The sequence below is a fragment of the Dermacentor andersoni genome, chromosome 1 (genome assembly GCF_023375885.2).
Source record: "Dermacentor andersoni chromosome 1, qqDerAnde1_hic_scaffold, whole genome shotgun sequence".
In the NCBI taxonomy this organism is placed as follows: Eukaryota; Metazoa; Arthropoda; class Arachnida; order Ixodida; family Ixodidae; genus Dermacentor; species Dermacentor andersoni.
The window spans coordinates 164,557,846-164,580,133 of NC_092814.1; the positions used below are offsets into that span (position 1 = coordinate 164,557,846).

At 46.9% G+C, this 22,288-nt stretch overlaps 1 protein-coding gene across 10 annotated transcripts in view; it reads left to right on the forward strand.

Moving 5' to 3' along the window:
* Window positions 1-22,288, forward strand: part of LOC126547333 ((Lyso)-N-acylphosphatidylethanolamine lipase-like) — a 129,117-nt gene that overhangs the window by 25,921 nt on the left and 80,908 nt on the right. Inside the window, exon 1 of one of the 10 annotated variants that reach the window (XM_055062704.2) lies at window positions 3,229-3,250. The exons of 8 other annotated variants lie outside the window; for them this stretch is intronic. Coding sequence is in view for 1 of the 2 variants with exons in the window: in XM_055062698.2 (XP_054918673.1) it covers window positions 13,270-13,315 (46 nt within the window). In the remaining variant the exon portion in view is untranslated. Of the gene's footprint in view, window positions 1-3,228; window positions 3,251-13,203; window positions 13,316-22,288 lie in introns of those variants that run through there. One more of the 10 variants, XM_055062698.2, reaches the window with a different exon arrangement.

The following is a 22,288-nucleotide window of genomic DNA, read 5'->3' on the forward strand; positions in this document are numbered from 1 at the left end:
GTCGAAAAGTCGGCCTTCATGCATTTCCTGGGAGCCAGGCGGAAGTCAACACGCCTGACGCCGAATATTAGAGGCCATCCAATTCGTCGTGCAACTAGTGTTCGATTCCTGTGCATCCTCATCGACAGCAAGCTATTATATGGCGGCGCGCAGTTGAAAGTGTTGTGGCTGCATCAGTGCAAAGAGTCGATGCACTTTGTCGCATGGTAGGTGTACGTTGGGGAAACAGTCCTATGACTATGCTTACACTGAACGCTGTACCGATAACCAGCCGCATTCTTTATCACCTGCCGCTGATATCACCATCACCGAGCCAGTTCGAGCGCTTGGAGGCAGTGAACAGAAAGGGACTTCGCTTGGCGATGGGAGTTCCAAAAAAGAAGGTTAATAATGAAGCGGAGTCTCTTCCACTCCGCCTTTTGGCATTTCAGGCCTTGATGACGCAGCTAATAAGGCTGGGCGAGTCCCCCGCAGGCACGGTGCTTCTCCGGCGGCTAAGAGCAATAACTCACAATTTCCACACGGCGCTGAACATCTTCCGATTTTTAGGATTGGAATGGCCAAAACGGAGTCGCCACGACCCGCCATGGTCGTTTTCGGACGTTACCTGCAGCCTCAGTGTACCCCACCTAACGGTGAAACGCACAATTTCAACTACAGAAGCAAGGTTTCTTGTGCTATATAGACCACTTGAGCACAGCGTCTCAAAGCCACCTACAAGTATACTCAGACGGGTTGGTGTGTACACAAACAGATACCTATACAGCGGCGTCCTGTATACTTTCCCTTGATCTTTTCATTTCATTTCATTTCATTTATTTTCGCCTTAAAGGCCAGGAGGCATTACATAAGGGAGGGCTTTAATCCTTGCGACAAAGTTAGAACAAATGTGCAGAGCAGTGAAGAAACAACAATGAACAAAAACAAGCCAGGAACAATTGTGAAAAACGGGGAACATCGTGTTGGAGTAAGGGTGGGTAGGATCGGTAATTAAGCAATGTGGTTATATAATATTTCGCGGAACCATTTACAGTCAGTGCATGAGACGGTATCTTCTAGGAGACTGTTCCATTGGGTTATTGCGTCAGGGAAGAATGAAGTGTTCATGGCAGATGATCGGGTGATAATGTGTGCTATGGCACGACTGTGGCTTAAGACGGGAAGATGTACGTGAGGGTGGATTTAACAGGGAATGCCTGGAGTGTATATGGTAATCAAAGGTGTGAAGGAAGCAGAGACGAGAGGTGATCCGGCGGGAAGCAAGTGATGGTAGTCCAAGTGTACGTTTTAGTGTGGTTATGCTGGTTTCACGAGAGTCATTGGAAGTTATAAACCGAGCAGCGCGATTTTGTACTGCTTCTATGCCATAGGTAAGATATGATGGGGAAGGATGCCAGATAGATGACGCATATTCTAAATGCGGACGTACGAATGGTAGATATGCTAGCTTTTTCATTTATGGTGGTGCGGTTTTCAGGTTGTTTTAAATATCCAAGGGTACGTGAAGCATTATAGAACAGGTGGTGTCAATATGATTTGACCATGATATTGTCGATGTCATGTGAATGCCGAGGTGTTTGTAAGACGGGCCGTGATTGATAGGAGCTGAACTTATTGTGTAGGTGTGACTGGTCAAGCTGTGGTTTACGGGTGAATGACAGAGCTTTGCACTTAGTAAGGTTAAGCGCCATGAACCATTTCTCGCACCACACTGCGATGAAATCGAGATTATGTTGTAGTGCCGTGATGTCATTCGAGCCTTTGATAGGGGAATATAGGACACAGTCGTCCCCGAAAAGACGTAATTTATTCTTAATGTTAGCAGGTAAGTCGTTGATGTAGATGAGGAAAAGTAAAAGCGATAAGCCAGCGCTTTGTGGCACACACGACGTTACGCTGATAAGGGACGAATTATGGTTATTTGCAGAGGTAAACCGTGTACGCCCTTTTAAAAAGTGTTCAAGCCAGGAAAGCAAGCTATTTGAGATTCCGACAGATGCGAGTTTTTGAAGTAGGTGATTGTAGGAAACGCGGTCGAATGATTTCGAGTAATCCAAGGAAATGGCATCAATCTGCAAATGAAGGTCCATAAATTGCAGAATGTCATGGGTGAACTCAGTGAGTCGGGTCTCGCATGAAAATAGTTTTCTGAAGCCGTGCTACTGAGGGTAAGAGAAGTTGGTAGTTTGGAAGGAATGCTTGTCAGAGAAACTGGGCGATAACTTACAGCGCGGGGGTGGTCGCCAGTCTTAAAGATTGGTACGACATGGGCCTTTTTCCAGTCGTCGGGCAAATTCTCCGTCTTTAAGGATTGCGTAAATATTACGTGTAGTACCTAGCTAGAAATGTTACTGGTGTTAACAAGTATTTTGGTGTTTATACCATCACGCCCAGTTGGGGTGATTAGTTTTAGTGAATTAATGAGACTACATATGCCATCAGGGCTGTACTTGATGCCTGGCATTAGTTTTACCGAAATTGGTGGTATTGGTTCAATGGGAACGTCATCTGTCATGGTCTGGCTACCTGGATCGCGTAGTTTCGTCTACAACAGCAGAAAATGCCGCAATTACCACGGCCTTGCGAAAACTACGCGCCTGTTCAGCACGTAACCTCGTAGTGCCGGACTCAAGTCAGCGTTACAACGATTACACCGTGGCCTACCTCGAGAGGAGTTTGCAAGACATTCTCTGGCACTGATTAAAGTTCTAATGAGCAAGGCATTTATCGTAAAATTTCAATGCACCCCCTCCCACGTAGGCATTGAAGGCAATGAGAAAGCTGACGCTCTTGCGCGCCTAGCGCTGGCATGCGTTCCAAAAGTGAGAGCGCCAAACATCTTTCAAAACTTTAAGGATGCAATCCGCAATCACTTTAAGGCGATCCACAAGGCTCCACAGCAAGCCTGTGTAACCCATGGACTCACACGCGAAGAAGCAACGCTGTTGTGCCGCATCAGAAACGACTCCGCGTAACCTCCCTCCCCTGGCTTGGTTATTAAAGACTGGACGATGCACTTCCCCGCTATGTGCCTTCTGTGGTGATATCTGCGACATCGAACATTTCATTTGGCTATACCTGCAGTTCGACGCAGAAATAAAAGCAATGGTCGACAGCCTGCAAAAGAATGATCTTTCGCGCAGGACCATTGAAGAACTCGTTTTCCGCGGAGGGCCTGCTGCAATCAGGAAGAGAGCCAACGACTGCTGATTGCCTTCATGTGTGACGTGGGGCTCTTCGACACCTGCTGGTGACACACTCCTGATCTCAACTCATAGGAGGCTCAGGCTGAACAATTGCCGGCTATGTATGCTAGGCTAACTCCGCCTGGCGGGCACGTTCCACGTGTGCGCCGCTCCGGAGGAAGGTCACTTCGGTATTGCGTTGGTTCCTGACCTCTTGTGGTCAAACTGGTGCCGTATCGTTATCGCATCTCCGTGGCAGTAGAAAGCGCTAGGTACCGATGGCATCGTGCCAGAGCCGACGTTTGCTGACCTTCGATCGACGAGTATAAATCGCGGTAAACGGCCTCGCGCTCGAGCTGACCTGCGACAAGAACGAGAATAAAGCCCCGTTCACTTGTTTTCTCGCACATTTACAGTCAGTCCTGCGGTGTTCAGTCATAAATAGACTAAGTAATGCTTATGTTACACTGAACGCACGTATACGTCAGCAAAGGTTGTTCTGACTAGCCAGCTTTTGTTTTGACAATCTGTAAAGTTATTTTACTCGATTTGATCACGTCCTGCAAACACTCGATAAGTGACCTATAATGTCTAGAGTCGACGGACAAACTCAGTGATCCACTCGGAGATACACACCAAGTCGTAAGTGATAACAAACTCGATTCTATGATTAGCGCTTCTCTTATCATACATCCGCATACGTGTCTAAGGGCAAAAAATTAAGTACTGCGAGTTTCTATATTTAACAACAACAAAAAAAAAAAAAAAAAAAAACGGGCATCTGACGCGTGCCAGGCGACTAGTCGCACGTCCACAGTAGAGTAGAAGCAAAATTCGTACGTGATATTCAATTGGATCTCAACAGAAAGTCTCAGAAAAACCTGTACAGGAACACAACATAACTTCTGTAACGTCTTTTTTAAGGGTGGATGCGCACAGCTCTTCAACAACACGGTGATTCTCCTGTTAAGTTGAATTTGTCTGCACACGATATCGTAAAGCAACACCATTCAGTTTTACATTTTACTAACGCACAGCTCAATGGTAATCAGAAATGTACAAGGTCTCATGACTAACATTTGGAGCTTTGCAACTCACTGAGCGCTACGTTGCTCACACACAACAATGGTAGCGTGCAGATTTATGCGCAGTAACGCAATCGTAACGGTTCCATAGCTCCATTTTCAAACGTTTCATCGCTATTAGTTGTTCTCAATCACTCAAGTAATTTGCTTCACTATGAACGAAAGAAGCCAGCAGTAAAAAATTTAAACGCCAAGCGCAATCATACAGCGTAAACGTTGAGCGAAGTTTAAAATGTGGGTTTAAAAGCACATTAAATTTATATGTATCATCGATAAACTTTTGTGGAGTGGGAAACAGATCCCACCAACTCTTGTGAGTTGCTGTATTAGAGGTGTGGTGAGGCGGTTATGTGTAATCGACTACCGCACGTGACAAAAGATGGTCGGGAGCTAGCACTTTCGCTTACTCAGATTCGGATCAATGTAGGATACCGCATACATGGCTAACTGAGAGACGAAATAAGGTGAAAAAATTGCAGGCTTTTCGTTCTCTTTAGGACTAAAATAAATAAATAAAAAGTTACACGTAAATGCATGCAAAGGCGACCGTTCGTGGCTTGAAGTATGCCCTCAACATTTCAGGCCAGTATCGCGGTGTCGCAGCCGTGGTCTAGAGATTAAGGTGTCCAATTCGGATGCGGGAGGGCGTTCATTCGAAACCTGCTGCCCGAAGACCTGTCTAGTTAACGAAACGGGCACAGACGCGACCCAGCAGGCCTGGCGACCCGGCTTTCTTTCTGCGTGGTCTGCGTCTGAGAGGGGCCTCTAGTTGTAGCTCAATAGTTTCGAAGAGCTCCAAGCTGAAACGGTGGCCCTCGAAACTACCGTCACGTGGATCACAGGTTCTCTTTTGGTGTTCCCACTTTCTAGCGGTCGTTCGTGCCTTCGCTTCGTCGAGCGCCACGAGTCAAATTATTTCTTAATCCGAGCTATCGTCGCTGTCCCGACAAAGTCCAATGTAGAGTTTCTGCAGCGGCCGTCTGACAAAAAAAAAAAAAAAAAGGTCTGGCGGTTTCACGTGGAGTTGCCGAGCACCGGACCGAGAGCGCACTTGGCGTTTGTACCTATATTTTACCGGCAGGTACCAGGCGGTAGCACTCGTCCGCCTCCCACAGCAGCGGCCGATGCTCGACTATTTCACCAAAGCTGTGGTTGGGACAAGTGGCGGCCAAAGGCCCTCGCAAATCTCTATAGGGTCCCCTTTCGAGAGGTTAGAACGCGTATAAAGAACCGAGCGCCAGGTCGTGGAAAAAAAAAATGCGGTGGGTTTCCGGTGGCACCGGTATTCGAACCCAGTATACCGCCCACGCACGCGGCGGCCGCTCTGCCATTGCACCACCGCTGCGGTGGTTAAATGTTTTTATCATCGTGTGAACGATGTAGTTGCTTGCAATGCTTGTAATTGACCGTCGAGACATCGAAGATGTAAGGCTGCCAGGATGGCATTTGTTTCTTTAAAGCGAAGCTTTCATTTCCTACCGCCTATGGGATTTGGTGTATGCACTATGTAAACGTAAGTACAGATGTAACGTTTGTCGCTGAATAGAAAACTCGTATACAGCCGTGGACGCATCGAATAACGAAGTAGTGCGAGTGAGTCTACCTGTGTTCTGCGTAATAAAACAATAAATCGCGACATAAGACCTGTACATATACAGGGTGTTTCACGGAACTTGAGCCAAGGATTAAAAAAAAAAGGGGGGGTTAGCAGCAACTGAATGAAACCAACGGCATATGGTATGCCGTCATGTGGCGCTCCTTAGAGTATTTTTTGATATTCCTCTTAATTAGTTAATGAACTAAGATGACTTTTGCAAAATTTTTAATGTTAACTTTAGGGCCAAGTGCGTTTCTTTCCGCAGTAGAGGGGATTCAGGAACGACCGGTCCAATTTTTTTGTGGCAACGTAAATGCTGCGGGGTGATTTTTTTTTCCGGCGTTTAAACAAAGCCCGCGAAATATGAAATAAAACCACGTGACTGCGCTTATGCACTACCGTGTTGCAGCGATCTCAACCGCGCTTCGTGCGAAAGAACCGTGCGTGCGGACCGTGGCGAAGTGCGCGGCCGCGGCTCTAGGCATCGGCTTCGCAGTGCGTCAGCATCTTTGGCGGTGTCACACGAAAAGGAAGCGAACCCGCCGTGGTTGCTTCGTGGCTTTCGTGTTGCGCTGCTAAGCACGAGATCGCTGGATCAGATCCCGGCCACGGCGGCCGCGTATCGATGGGGGCGAAATGCAAAAACATCCGTGTTCTTAGATTTAGGCGCACTTTAAAGAACCCCAGATGGTCCAAATTAATCTGGAGTCCCCCACTATATACGGCGTGCCTCATAATCAGATCGTGGTTTTGACACGTAAAACCCCATGATTTAATTTAAATTTTTTCCCTATATTTGGGCTACCCAGCGGTTTCTTAAAGGTTATCTAGTAAAATGGGTATGGGCCACTGTGACACGAACAGTATAGATGCTAGTTATGTAACAGCGCGAAAAAAATAAAATAAGGAAGGGACGGCGATAGAGACCGAGCACTGTTAGTAAGTTGCAATGAACCAACTAGCCCAGCAAGGAACCATTCTGCTGTATAGAAGCCTGAAACGAATTTAGATGTGTGTCGTTCTCCTCTCTGCATGCACCTTTCATCAGCAGTGTTCCCTCGACAAGCATACATCGCCTTCGTTCTCGTGGCACACAGAGGTAACAGCTATACGGACGACGAGGCCTTGGTCATATCATCCGCTACTGCTGCTAACTCGCCAGCTCAAACAACCTTCGCGTCGTTTAGATTTCAACAGTGCGTTAGAACCACGTGCTTTCTTTCTTCTTCTTTTTCTTCTTCTTCGAACACTGTGTATTACGTACTCTTGCGAGTGATAATTTCGACCATTGCTCGGAAACTCGCCACGGTTCTCATTTCTTTAGCCTTGATGGCTGTTTTCCCTCTTTCGTTTAACGTAAAAGCTGTAACGAGCGTCTCGTTACAGCTGTTCATGAGATGTTGCGGAAATGCCAACTCTGCCGCAATTATGTGTACTCGCGTATACTCTTCCGGCGACGAATTCCACGGGCTGCGGCATCTCTCTACGAGGAATAAAGAGCGGATGCCGCTGCTGATATTTGTATACGTACCTATTACTTCCTCCATGCACAGTTGTACACGGAACTCTGGGATCTTGAGCGCACGCTCTCAAGACTTCCTCGAGTTGCGATCGTCTGCCTTGCGCGCAAGTCATGACGGACGGACCACGTGCGTACTTGCGTGGTGTCGCAAGTGTTTTTAGTGCCGCCGCTTACGCTGACAACAGAGTGGGAAGCGGTGTGCTTGTTTTCGCTCAAATTCGTGGATAAATGTATGATAATATTGATTTTGTATGACTATAGGAAATAGGGGCTTATTTAAACAACGCAATAAATGACGGGTTTCTTGTTTCCTTTTAATTTCTTTTGCTGATTCTTGCGCTGTCATTACAGTATCAGGAGCCGCAAGAAATATAAAAGTCTATGTAGAACACGAGGCAGCAACGCTATAGTGCAGCGAATCTAGCATAAGTTGCATTTCTAATTGTAGTCTCTCGCACGTACCCTTCATCGCTGCATTGCGGTGCGGTTAATGAAAGCGGTACGATGGAATAAAAATGGTCCAATTTCCACATACCAGTAGTTTTCTGCAATCGGTCACTTTCTTGGTCGGGCTACAGACATAAAAAGAGCGCACAAATAATCCACACGCCTTTACTGAACTTTCTATGGTGTTGCGCTGCTTAAATCGAGGTCGAGGGTTCGATCCCGGCCGTGGCCGTCGCATTTCGATGGGGGCGAAAGGCAAAAACGACTGTGTACTTAGGTGCACGTTAAAGAACCTCAGGTGTCCAAAATTGATCTGGAGTCGCCCTCTGCGACGTGCCTCATAATCATATCGTGGTTCTGGCACGTCAAACCGAATATTTTTTTTCTGATTTTTCTCAGACATGTTACAAGACGAGCAAAGTGCAGCTGTATATCTAAGCTCCATTTACGTAGCTTCGTCTTTTATCGCGGTTCTTGGTGTCCATGCTTCACTATTATTTTTGCTCAACCCATCTCCTCGAGAAAAGAACAGTGGAAATAGGATAAATGAAAGGCATGGGGGGTTAACCAGGACTGAACCTGGTTGGTTGTACTCTGCACTGGGGCAATGTGGTTTAGAAACACGTCGGTCCACGATGAGTAGGCTGACAGGAACATTGGATGTATAGCCATAAGGAAGCTCGCAGAGCGCATTTTAATCGTACATAGTTCTCAGTTCGTGGCTGCACTGCTCTCATTAAGAATACGGCGAACATCCAGCTGTATTTCGCAAGGGCAACTGTCCGGTTTCTGCAGTAGTAAAAAAAAAAGGTAAGAAAAACTTGAAGAATTCAGAACGTAGCTACGCGTAAAGGCTATTTCATAACACACTGTGATGTTCCATATACGTCAAAAGTCAGAAAATCTGGTCCAAATTACCATCGCAAATCGAACTTGCGTTCCACGCTAAAGCGGCATCAAGGGAATTCTGGCTAAACGACGCTTGTAGAACGAGCGCTGTCGACGGCGTGTTATCCAACTGGAGCAGTACTTGTTGTTTGGCTAGTTGGCCCGCGTCCTGTGTTTAGGTCCTGCCCTCTGTGATCGTGCTTTCGGAGCTGAATTCATTAATGCAACCAACTCGCGTAGCCGGCTTGCCGTCACTGCAATGCCTCCGTTATACAGAACGTTATTTTTAGGAATAAACAGATATTTATAAAAAGGTATCAAAAGACCATGAGCATAGCGAACCTGGCGTTTCTGCAGAGGAGTTCCTACACGAGGCGGGCGTACTTTGCTTCTAACAGCGTAAGTTTCAGAAGATCAATTAACTAAACTTTGTTAATGAACATTTCTATTTGTCTTGGGGCAAAATGTCTATTTGGCAAATTTGGAGGCAGACACGTTTTAATGCGCCCACAGCGATTCGACGAAAATACATAATGGGGTATATACCTATGATCAGGCGGTGGAAGAAAGTTATAGGCTGTGTGGAAATAGTGCTTCTATGGGTTTTAGCGTCCTTTAAAAAGAGAACGCACAAGAACTAGTATCAAACGGCACAAAGATTTTGTTAGGAAGCCCACCGGGAGTGCTTGCTGCAGCTCGACGACACTGCCAGTAGCCGTGGACAAGCACTGAGCAGGCTTGGATATAGTGTGGCGAACCGACGTCCTAAGCTATACTGCTGATTTGCTACATGCAACAACATCATTGGAACACTCGAGAGAAAAACAGCTGAAGCCTCCGAACATCGAGAGGACCCAGCAACTCTTGGTCGAGCAACTTTCTTTGGCGTGTGCCTATTCGCATAAGTTTATTTCTCTCTCACTCTGTTGCTCTCTGTTTGCACTTCGTGGGGCAGGGAGAATAGACATGGAGCGAAATTGGTGGCGACAGCTTTCATGACGTATACTCTCTGCACGCAATACGTGCGCGCCATCTATTCAGGGAGCGCTGCACTCATTTCTTGTCTCCGTTGTCGTATATAAGGTAAATGTCGAGTGCATTTGCTGCGCCTCTATTGTCGCGTAATAGTTGCATCGTACAGAAGACTGTCCTCCTATATCAGAAATGAAAAGTACGCGGAACAGTCACAACCACGACAGCGTGACAAGCGTGCGTCCACAAAAGTGCAGCGTCCCTTTCAGCGCTGTGTTCTCATATATCCATGAGCGATAATATCGCGTGTGCGAGACGGCGGGTGGCATGTGCGTCGAAGCACCCCGGGCGTAACCTTGGGATAGGATTGCAGCCCTTCCCATGCAGTCGAGACACCATCTACTGCTCTTATCGAGGCATTGCACTGAAGCGTATGACTTCTTTCAAGGCTTCATTACGTATTACATCAAGGAAGGAGCCTCCTCTGTGCATCTTTGGTTTCTTTCCTGCAATCATCCCGAGATATTGGCTTTGGAATCCTTCGCCTCGACCTGGCACAATGCCAAAGATATTCGAGTCACGGCATCTGCTTAGCCAGTGAGACAGCGCGAATCTGGGTAGCAAGTGCAGCACGGAAACCTAATCGCCATACAGATCCACATATAGAGTATTGTGCTACACCAAACAGCGCTCTGTCGCACGAATTTCGCTCGCGCCAGATCTCTGCACACGATGTCACGTCTCGCTCTCTTTTCACTGTGAGTTCGAAATCCAGTATGCGCCGGACGGAAGTCTTGAAACACCCGTTCACGGTCTTGGACTGTATAGAAGTTGCATGCACGCAGGCATTTTCAGCTAGCATTGCCTATACGCTTGGGACCCTAAGCGATTTCGCGGCCGTGCCAACAAATACGCCCGCCGATGCGCGCTACCAGGTTGTGCCAACTTTAGGTCTCTGCCACGCCGCAAGCCGACGCAGCTGTTGCTTTGGCCTCTCTCTCTCTCCCCTAGGCATTTGCAAGCCTACTGCATCGGACTTGTCGCAGAACATGCAATGCCTGCTATACTGGGCCGGTCACATGACTACGCCATACTTTTTGCTTTTTGCTTTTTTTATTACTTCTTTCCGCCGACGCACCTATGAACTTCTCAGGTCTTACTCGACAAAACCTTTCAATGGTGACTGTCGTCTTCAGTTGTGTAGTTCTGAGGCTCCCGCACATATTTATGTTATGTTACTATGGGCTTTTACGTGCCAAAATTCGGCCGAAAATTTATTTATTTATTTATTTATTTATTTATTTATTTATTAACTTACCCTCAGGGCATTTCGGCATTAGAGAGGGGAGTGGGTTAAACAAGAAATGAGGAGGAAATATATTATGAGCTTATACACAATATTTGATATAATTATATAATATTAGCTGAAACTATGATAAATACGGTAATAGAACATGACATATAAATGTAACATTAAAAAAGAAAACACCAACAGTAGTTCGTACAGATGTTTGCTATTATACAGTGTCAGCTAGTGCTTTTCGAAAATTATCATTGTTATTAATGGAAACAATATCAGAGGGAAGTTCATTCCAATCTTTTGACGTACGTGGCAAAAATCAGCGTACAAAATTGGGAGACACACAAGCAATTCTAACGATCAGCAAGGTTCCAGAGTGATTCCTCTGGCTCTGAACTCATTTACAGCGACAACAGGCTTTTGGGGCGTACACCTCGACCTTCTCGAAAACACCTTTGCAATGTACACAATGTCGTATAATGGCGGGGATAGTGCAATGGTTTTACTCCACTGCTGTTTCTTTTCGCATTTTGTCAGTGGTTCAAGCGGCGTTCCGCCTGCACGTTATCGCTGTTGTCACCGGGATCGGCCGGTCATGAACGGTGATTGGTAAGAAACGAATTCAATCAAGCGAAAAGATCCGATCCATGCATCGTGCAGGACCAAAATGATCTGCTGTGGCACCTCCGAAATGCACGCACAGACGCCACCGCTCTCTGGGTCTGCGTGTCGCACGAAACCTTGTACAAGTTCCTGTATATACGCGCGAATACTGCGCCGGTAGCCGCTCAGTCTTTAGCGCCCCCCCCCCCCCCCCCTCTTTAACCATTGCCGCAAGTTCGCAGTGGCGGCAGTATAGAGCACGTTGTGGGGCTAGTTGGTTCATACCTTTCAAACGATAAAGCGCCAACAGAGAGAGCACACCAACGAAGAAATAACAATGACAGGACAAGGCGCTTGTCCTGTCTTTGTTGTTTCTTCATTGGTGTGCTGTCTCTGTTGGTGCTTCATTTTTTGCAAGCAGTGGCGGCGGTGCGTCAAGTTTTTTTCTTCGTCATAAGGCGAGGATAAAGGTGAGAATGAGGCGGAGGGCGGCCTGACGGTGACGGCCTAACGGAAAGGACGGACGCAAACCAACTCTTGATTTCAACTGCCTGTCTCAGTAATAAAAGGAAGAAACAAGTGAAAACGTATAAAAATCGCATGCTCTGCCAAATTTCACGATCGCGTAGAGCGTAACCATGGTTATAGTGCACCGCAAAGCTTGCATGATCGCTCAGTTGTCTGGCCAAAAGCGCACAGGCACTGTGGTGTGTATGCGTCAGAGGCAGTTTCAGGCGCCACGAAACATAGTGGGTTTTCCTCGTACGGTTCAAGTTAATCGATCAAATGCTGACTGAAGTCACGTAAACACACGCGCATTATAGCTTCTGCCGTTTAAGATGAGCAAGAAGTTTCGCCCGTGTCTGATCATATCCTTGCGCCCTTTAAGTATAGCCCTTACTTCTATGCTGCATGTTTACAGTACGCGCGTCATTCCGTTTGGTTACCCGGTTTTTGTTTGGTTAAACAAAAACACTTAGCCCTTTCGCTTGCCCTTCTCGCGTCTCTCTTTCAGTATCTGTTTATGAGTGCAAAAAATAAGAGAAGAAACTAGAGAGAGAGAGAGAGAGAGAGAGAAATAGCTATAGGCATATGGTCATAAGCGCGCCCTTAATGTCCGAAACCGAAGCGCTCTTAAGTGCGGCCTTCTATATATGCACTTTCCCGCTCCCCTTTCTTTATATCCCCCCCCCCCCCATGATTTTTGCAAAGCATTCTTTTCCCCAAGGCACCGACCGCAGTACACCCCTTTTAAAAACCTCATAGACGCGTACCATTCCCGTTCGAACTTATGTGTTAAACGAAAGGTTTTTAAAATCTCTCTTGAAGGAATACATTCGGTACATGTTTGAATATAGCGACGTCAAATTTGCTACAATTGATTCTTTAGTAATCGATTGTGACGGCGTTATTCGCCCCGTTAGAAATTCAAAACTTTTTGTTTTGCTGACGGTTTGAACGGGAAATTTTAATGCGATTAGCATTCTCAAGGTATACTTCACTCACTTTCCGGAGGCTAACTGTCTGTCTGTCTATCGCAGTTGTAAGTCAGCGCCATGTGTGTCCCATCCTCTATTCTGTTGTCCGGTGTACGTCTTTAGCGGTATTTTTAAACATTATCTATCTATGTCTGTAACCGTTTTCCCGCAGACCTGGGTGTTGGGCAGTTCATGGTCGAACGGCTAGCGGGTCGGGCTGCTGTGCTGAGGGAACAGGGTTAGTAACCGTCGGACCAACTTGCTTGGCTGAGTATATGTGCCAGTAGGTGTGTGCCATTCTTCAATGAACCTTCTTGACACCAAATTCGGCTATAATGACAAAAAAGATTCTTTAATTCATTCATTGGATGCTCATTAAATAACCCCAGGTGGTCTGAATTAAACCGGAGTTCCCCACTACAGCGTGCCTTATAATCATTCGCGGTTTTGGCACGTAAACTCCAAGAATTTAATTTAATTAAATCCTCGTATATTTTTGCGATGCTCGGCAGAACCGAACCTACGCCGAGCGTGGATTTACGGCTGCACCGACAGACGGCGAAGCGTATGCAATAGGAAGCAGCGGTGGTAAATCGGGAGAGGTGTGCGGCTGCATTTCGACCAGCCGACGTACCACTAACAAAAAAAAAAAAAAAAAAGAAAAAAAAGAAAAAAAAAGACACCTAAGCACCTAATAAAAAGTACCAAAAGCCATCATTGCCTGGGCGGAAGAGGTCGCCGCAAACAAGCGGCCATTTACATTAGTCTTGAATAAAGTTGTTTCCTCCTCCTCTTAAGCACTTGTTAGAAGTTGTGAATGCGGAAGAATTGATGTCCTACTGAACGCCGTTGGGAACTCCTCGAGGGCAAGCGAGCGCGTTGAGGCGCTTGGCCAAAGTCCCCTAGATAGCACAAGGCCGGTGCACTTCGATCCGTGACGTCATGCTACGTTGCCCGACTGCCGTAAAATCTAAAGGGGACGCTCCCGAGTAAGCCGCGGTGATTTTGACTTCCCCGCTTTCGCCACGCAGGGCTTGGCAATGGAAATTTCGCTGCAAGTAGCACGATGTCATAAAGCAGAGCGCACAGACATGCTATCTAGAAGGCGCTGGTTTAACCTGTGGGGTAAGACACTCTGCCCCTGAGCGTGAGGCGGTATGTTCTAAACTCACTACCGCCAATGTCCTTCCTTTCGAATTTGCTGTGTTCTTTAAGCATTAGTTTTTTAAAAGCAATTACCGAGACGGTGTTAGAATGCAGGCGAGAGCTTGCGTGGTCCAGGAACGCGCGGATAACACAGGCAAATGTGAGATCGAGGGTGACGCGGCGTCGCGGCAATGGCCTCGCGCAACACCTGTCGCGCCAGCGCGGCAGTAGGTGTTTTCTTTCGCCCGCTCTGCTCCGTCGAGGCGCGCACGTGACGTGGCGTTGCAGCCAATGGGAATTTAAGTGCCGTTTCGCTGCTACAGACACCGCTTTTTTCGCTCAGCGGGCTAGTTGATGATTCCGCATCAAAAAAGTACGCGTAAGGGTCGGCCGACTTCTCTGAATATAAACCGCAAATAGGGAGGCAATGTTTAAACCAGTGACTGATAGGAATGATCACCTGGCGCGATGCACCCAGCAACTGTGCTAATGTACTGCGTCATCGATTGTGCTAAGGCAGTTCGCGCTCGCTCGTGATCAAGCGCTCGAGTTGTTTCGGCCCCCGCACGTAATAGAGAGCACGGTGTCGCCGAAAAGAAGACACACAGAAGTAGGCTCGGGCGTGTGCTTGTTGGCTAAAATGGAACGAACGTCAAATTAGGTGTGTGAGTTAATATGCATTTCTAATGATACAAGAAACGGTCTCTGTAGGTGGGCAAATATCTTTTTGTATGCGAATCACCACAAATGGCAGTGACTATGTGGCAGAAAGAAGTCGCTTGAACACATGACAGCTGCCAGGTGTCGTTCCACAATCCGCACAGAGCTACGGAGAACCAGAAAATTGATTGCCCGTCGCAGATCACTGGAAGTAAGAAAAAAAAAGCAAACATCCGAAAAGGTCGACACAGAAGGACAGCCGTCAGGTTATATGAAAGAAAACAATGGCCTGCAAGAACGGACTTCATAACTGAACGATGGGTACGAAAGACAAATAGAGACTGTGTATGCATTCCAGGGGTGCTATAACGTAAAACTATTTGAAACTTTTCTATTCCAATTCTGCAATCAGCTCTCCATGACTGGTCAAAAAAATTTTGAGCTACCCCCACTTCGCCTGTTTCTCACGTGAAGTCACGAAAACAGCGAAAACGATATGATGCATGCACACTGATTATACATGGTTAGACCGAACGAAATAAAAATAATTATTTCTCATTCAACGCCTTTTTCGCCATAATACTGTGCCATAGATCAAACGTTTTCAGGCTGCGCCCACTTCGCCTGTCTGTCATGCGACGTCACAAAACCACGAAAACTCTTAGCGTCAAAGTGACATGTACGCGTTAAAGACGCATTAATATGCTGAACAAAACTGAATTTACTCTGAATAGCCGGAGGCTGCCTCGTTCCGAAAGGAATAGAAGATGGCTGCCCACCGATTGTTCCGGCATTAGCTACTGGGAGGAGCCGCTTCAGCTTTACCACTGCTATTGAGAGAATTGGCGGCTTCTATGCATTTGTAGTCACCATCCATTTTGCTGTTAGCTTCAAAGAATCAAAGGAAACCTACAAGAGGGCACCCGAACCACAGCCTATCCGTGAGCGTTCCTCGATCCTTGACGTTGTGCGCGTCTTGGGGAATTTTTGGGTTCAAAATCGCTCCAATGACAGAGAGTGGGGAGAGGGGGGAGAGGAGGGGAAGGGTTGCAGTTGTTTCTAATGGTTAGTGGGATGGTCAAGGGAATCCCTTTCTGCAAACACCTTTGCGTATAATAAAAAAAAAATTTCCGTGGCACTATCTCGACTGCTAGCGTATGCGACATCACTTTGCCAACGTTTCTTTGCTGAGGATCCGTTGTGGCGACATTTTTAACGTTCCGTTGCACGCCGCCGCGATTTTCGACCATCTACCGCAAGCTAAGTAAGGAGAAGCGGATCAGTCACGGACGCTGGCACCACCCCCTTCAGCCGGTTATCTACTTTCATTGTGCTTGCTCGGCCCCATCGAATCCTTCTCCACTTGAGCGTGCTCCTCGCCTCTTGTCAGCCAATTCGATAAGGAAATCTTCTCAATGTAGGCAATTCTATTCGCTTTGAAAGCGAAAAAGAAGTAACTTCCTACAAAGGCGGAGCGCGTTTGATTGGGCTTTTCAAACAACGCTGCGAGTTACCGCCCGATGCTTGCGTCGGTGGTTACGTAAATTTGACGTGAGGAGATTGGAATAAAAACAGATTGGAATAGTTTTACGTTATAGTGCGCCAGTTTCGGCTTCGGCGTTTCCCCGTCGCGTGACCTCAAACGCCGCGAATTGCTGGCGTGACTCAACCAGCAGTACGCAACAGGCAGCATGCGCATTTATCATGTCCGTCGCAATTTACCCTGGAGGAATAACAGCCGTTTCACGTGGAGCCTCGCGGATTCTATGAATTCTTAGCGGAACTTGGACGACCAAGGGCTTACGTTGTATGCACTGAGTGGCACGACCAAAAGGAAAGAGAAAAAAAAAATGCCGCTATAATCTAGCTACCGAGCTTAAGTCGCGAAACACCTTCTCTGTGGGGTATAATCGGATCCCACGTGAACGGTCATAGTCACTTTGCCGTCACTTCCTCACCGATGCCAGCTCAGAACAGTGGGTAAAGACGCTGTGTGTATAAAAATGAATGAGCTGTTCTTACCAACTGCCTCTTGAATCTGCGACGTGGACGCAAAAGCACGAGCAGTGCTCGACTGTACTTCAAATACTCTGCGTCGTCGTGGTGCCCCAGGCTCGTGGAAACGCGAACAAGACTCCAAGTGGTTTTAGACTCTACCGCTCTCATCAGTGAGATAAATCCTTAATGGGCACAAGCCTATATTAGCAAGCACTAAAATGGACAACGAAGTATACTGTCAGGGGACATTAACTAATTTAGAGGTTCTTCTAAACGCACCCTAGGAACGTCAGGTGAATAAGAAAGTGTTTAGGAGGAGGACACGAAGGAAGGAAAGGTAGGGGGGCCAACCAGACGGCGGGTCGGGTTTATTACCCTACGCGTCTGCGATCTCAGAATGCATTAAGGGTAGCTTTGTCAGGTAGGTACTAGTCTTCCGTTGTTTCGTGTGCTAGCGCTCACTTTTCATCGTTGACATACCACAAGAAAAGTAGCTGTATAGCTGGCATGCTAAAAATTGACTATGTTTCAGTGACCTGCTGGTGTAGCTGAAAGAAAGAAAGAACGAAAGAAAGAAGCAGAAAGAAAGAAGCAGAAAGAAAGAAGCAGAAAGAATGAAGCAGGAAGAATGAAGCAGAAAGAAAGAAAGAAAGAAAGAAGCAGAAAGAAGCAGAAAGAAGCAGAAAGGAAGAAAGAAAAAGAAAGAAAGTTACTGAACTACAGTTTCCCGCTTCAGCTTTGCCATTGCTATTGAGAGAATTGGCTGTTTCTGCGCATCTTTAGTCACCATCCATTTCGCTGTTATATAGCTTCAAAGAATCAAAGGAAACCTACGAGAGGGCTCCGAACCACAGCCTATCCGTGAGCTTTCCTCGATTATTGACGTTGTGTGCGTCTTGGTGAATTTTTGGGCGAAAAAGCGCTCCAATAACAGGGAGGGGGGGGGGGAAGGGGTGGAAGGGTTGCAGTTGTTCCTAAGTGTTAGTGGGAGGATCAGGGGAATCCCTTTCTGCAAACACCTTAGTCAAGCTGGATACGTGAACCATTACGAGTAGATGAGGGGTCGTCAGCACTTGGTCGTTCCAATCTCGCCTCCCTACTAACGATTTAGACAAGTGCATTTCTTTTTCCTTTCCTATTCTTGCTGAAGCAGGGGAAAAAAAAACATAGGGGTTGTGTAGAAACAACGTTAGCCCGCCCACACCGCCTACCTCAATTATCCGACGTAGCAGTGTCCACGTGCTTGCAGAAATAGACTCTGTGTTCTCTTCGCAATACTTCACAGGGAAGTGACAATTACGCATAGCGCACCAACTCGAAACGCACAATACCTCAGTCATGCCACTTCCAGTTACGCTGGCTGTTTTAGCTAACAGTAGCCTTATTATTATTAGCTTTAACAGAGTGAATTAAAACACGGAAACGAAATAGCTGAGCAAAGCTCAACATATATTTAGTAAGTTTCGTAGTGTCGCAAGAGAGAGAGAGAGAGAGAGAGAGAGAGAGAGGAAAAACCTTTGTTTTGTATACTACAGATGTTTGCCTGACATACATACACGCCGCATACTAGTCCAGACCACAAGAGTTACATATGAAGTGACCAGGTCGTACATATCACGCACGCATACAGCATGCAAAAGCACACACTCTTAACAAGTAACTATAAAATGTCTAGTCAGGGTCAGCGTAGAAGAAGCGTCCGGAGGAAATCTGAGTGCTTTCGCCCCTAAAAACGTGCATCCATGGTCCAAGTACATGCCGCAGCTTAATGTAACTTCCATGTAAATTTAAAGTAGATATCAGAATAGCCACTGAGGCCGATAAGTGTGCACATGCATAATAGACGTTATTGCTCACGTTGACATAACACTCATTGCACAGCGGAGACTGAACAAGTATGCCTAGTAGTTTGTATTCGCGGCGTTTAGCCGAATGCATGTTAACCTCGTAGTACGGTCACGCATTGCAAAGGTCACCCGGCAAACTGCGAATGTTGTGAATGTCGGTACTGCGAATGTTGCTGTGCTGTCGCTCCGCATCGGCAAGTTCAGAGTACCACGAGGCGGCACTCACGAGAGCTGACACACCTATTTCAGAGAAAACTATGAAGACCAGGGCCTGTAATCGCAAAACCTCCTTGCGCTAAACTTGTTCACAAGAACATTTTCTAACTAATCCTAATGCTGGACATATTATTAGCGAACGCGGTCAGCCTATGGCAAAGAGCACTTGCGAAATATTTTTTGAATTCGACTCCATGAGCCATAGAGCCGTAGAGCCATGAGCCCCATGAGTCGTATTCAGAAGATTTACGTTACCTAGTGCTCAGTAGGATTGGCCTTCACTCTGGCGATCGTCTCTATTATCACGGTGACCGCTACCCTGAGCGTCAAAAAATGAGAAAATGTTCCATGGTATATTCCTCTGAACTTCAACCACTTACGAAAACTGACAACATTCACCTCTGCAGAGCTTATTCCTATAGTCAACAGGGCCCGGATTCATAACTCGTATCTTGCGTAATTACAGAGAGAGAGAGAGAGAGAGAGAGAGAGAGAGAGAGAGAAACGGGGTGGAAAAGGCAGGGAAGTTAACCCGAAAGAATTCTGGTTTGCTACCCAGCACTAGGGGTAGGATAAGGGAAAATGAAAAACGAAAAGAATAGGGGGGGGGGGGGGGGCGGAGAGAAAAAGCAAAGGCCCGAAAAAGATAGAGGAGGTTGAAAACGTCCATGAGGACTATGGTCTCTCTAACAGGCCACTCAAACGAAAAAAAAATCAGGAGTGCCTTGACGGAATTGTGGTGTGACCATTGTATAGGCCGGCATTCTAGGAGTGTCTGCTCCGAAAGCGGACGGTCGTCTTAGAATGGCCATCGCGCTGACGATCGTCTCGTTATCACGATGATCGATATCACGTGGCACGCGCGATATTACTTCAACATAATTTGTATGGAGAACGTTAGAACCGCTCAAACACATTCGTCCGTGTCCGCAGTCCTCGAAGAAAGTTTCACAAATGTGATACTCGGCCGGACGGCCGGATGACATCGACCGTAGAGGGTCCATGATACGAGGTGCGAAAAAGATGTTGCCCATTTTATCAGGACACAAAATAAAAGCGAGAATGTCCGTATACAGCGGTCGAATATCAGGGGCATAGACTTCTGTACGCAACAGAACTGCTTAGCAAATTGGTTCAGCTAGCGTGCTGCAGTAACAGATTTTAAAACTGCGGTCTTCAACAAAGCAGAAATCGCGACAGTAAGCAGCCGTTACAATTGCTGACTGCGCTTTCGTTTGGCATTTGCATCAGCGGGTAACCGCTCCGATGCCTTTTAATGAAGCCTGAGGACATATAAAATAATATACTACAAATGAACCACTTAGTCACTTTAGTATAAACAGGACTGCTCAATGAAACTGTTCGATAGCAGACTAACTCCAGCTACGTTTGGGAAACCCCATTCCTGGAACCCACCACCGATGAATACTGAGCTCTGGCTGAATATTGCAGCACTATCAATATATGCACATTTGTGTAACCACTGTGGCTGTTAATTTCTTAGTTCGTATATTTTAAAGTTGTTTGTTGCCGCTAAGAGCAGTATAGAATAACATGCAAAATCGCATGTGTACCTGTACTTACAGAGGAGCAGACCCGCCGCGATGCTGTACTGCTGAAAATAAGGTCGCGGGTTCAATCCCGGCCGCGGCGGCCGCGTCCTAATGAGGGCGGAATGCTAAAGCGCTTGTGTACCGTGCATTGTGTGCACGTTAAAGAAACCGAAGTGGTCAAGGTTAAGCCGGGGCCTCCCATTACAGTGTGTCTCATAATCAGATCGTGGTTTTGGCACATACAACACCAGAATTTAGTTAACGTTAGCAGAAAGACCCATCTGGACACCTAGCTCCCAGACCTCCTGTTTAACTGTGGCGCTGTGGCGCTCCTCCGCACCCCCCCCCCCCCCCCCCCCCATGCCCTCCTTTTTTGTTCGTGCATACATGCTTCGAAAACACGTTGTTTGAACATGCGCGCATTTATTTGCGATATCAAAATCTGAACGCACCTTGGCGCCAATGGACGGACGGACGGACGGTCGGTCGGTCGGTCGGTCGGTCGGTCGGTCGGTCGGTCGGTCGGTCGGTCGGCCGGCCGGTCGGTCGGCCGGTCGGTCGGTCGGCCGGCCGGTCGGTCGGTCGGTCGGTCGGTCGGTCGGTCGGTCGGTCGGTCGGTCGGTCGGTCGGTCGGCCGGCAAGTTTGTTTGGCTACCCTGCACTGGGGCATGGGAAATTGGATTTAGAAAGAAGGGAGCAGGATATACTAGACAAAAATAGCAACTACTGTAGGCGTCCAGTGAATTGCAAAAAAAAAAAAAAACCCACATACTTTCACGGTTTTCTCATGGGATATCAAGTCGCGTCTATGCTGTATGGTTATCAGTTCCGGCAGAGGTCGGGCGTCGCTCTTGTTCAACACAGCGGTGAGTGAGCGTCTCCTCGCAAAATACGGCGGAAACTGGCAGACAATGCGACCGATAGTTTCCTCTTCACCGCAGTGGTCAGAGGCTACGGTGTCGGCCACCCTATGTGGGTGGCGTAGGAACCTTGGCGCCAGTTTTTTACCATGGTCATATATGGGTATGTGTAACTTTGTCTAGTATTAATGAGACCTGAAAAATAAAATAAATGAACAAATTTCTATGGAAATGCAGAAGACACATGCACAAGAATTTTGAATGGGCATTTTTTTTTCACAAATGTAATGCTTTTGCTATGCATAGTGGCATAGTATCATAGTATCATAGTATAATATCATGGCATAGTATCATGACAGTACGTCTCTGCCATGATACATGGGTTGTTGTGTGCCCTGCGCGCAAGCCACATGTGAGTGCATACATAGGTGAAATTTGATCGTGTTCGTACCCGCATAAGAGTGGACAGTTTCAGGTGTCTATAAATCACACCATTTTACCCCTCGAATTAGATGTTTTACACGGAGAAACACCCTAACTGCGGGTGTAATCACCAACATTACACTCTTGGCAATGTAATGTTTTAATGGGCGTAATTACAATATTGCGCCCTTCAAACAGAATGAAATGTATTTTAACGGTTGGACACATTCTGATGGGGACGTCAAGCGAGAATGCCTCTGTACTAAGATGTTGGGGCGCGCTAAACAAACCCAGTTGATAAAGAACAATCAATGACTACTCCATGCGGCGCTTCTAAAGGTCCAGGCGCGACATTTGTGACGTAAAATACCGATAAATAATAAAGGAATAGAACTGCTAATCCTTTCTTTAAATGGCGTAGACACTTCTCTTGTTGAAATTGTATCCAACAGCCAAGATTTTTCTTCAGGTGTTGCTGACGCGACGGCTACGCAATGCCCCCAATCGA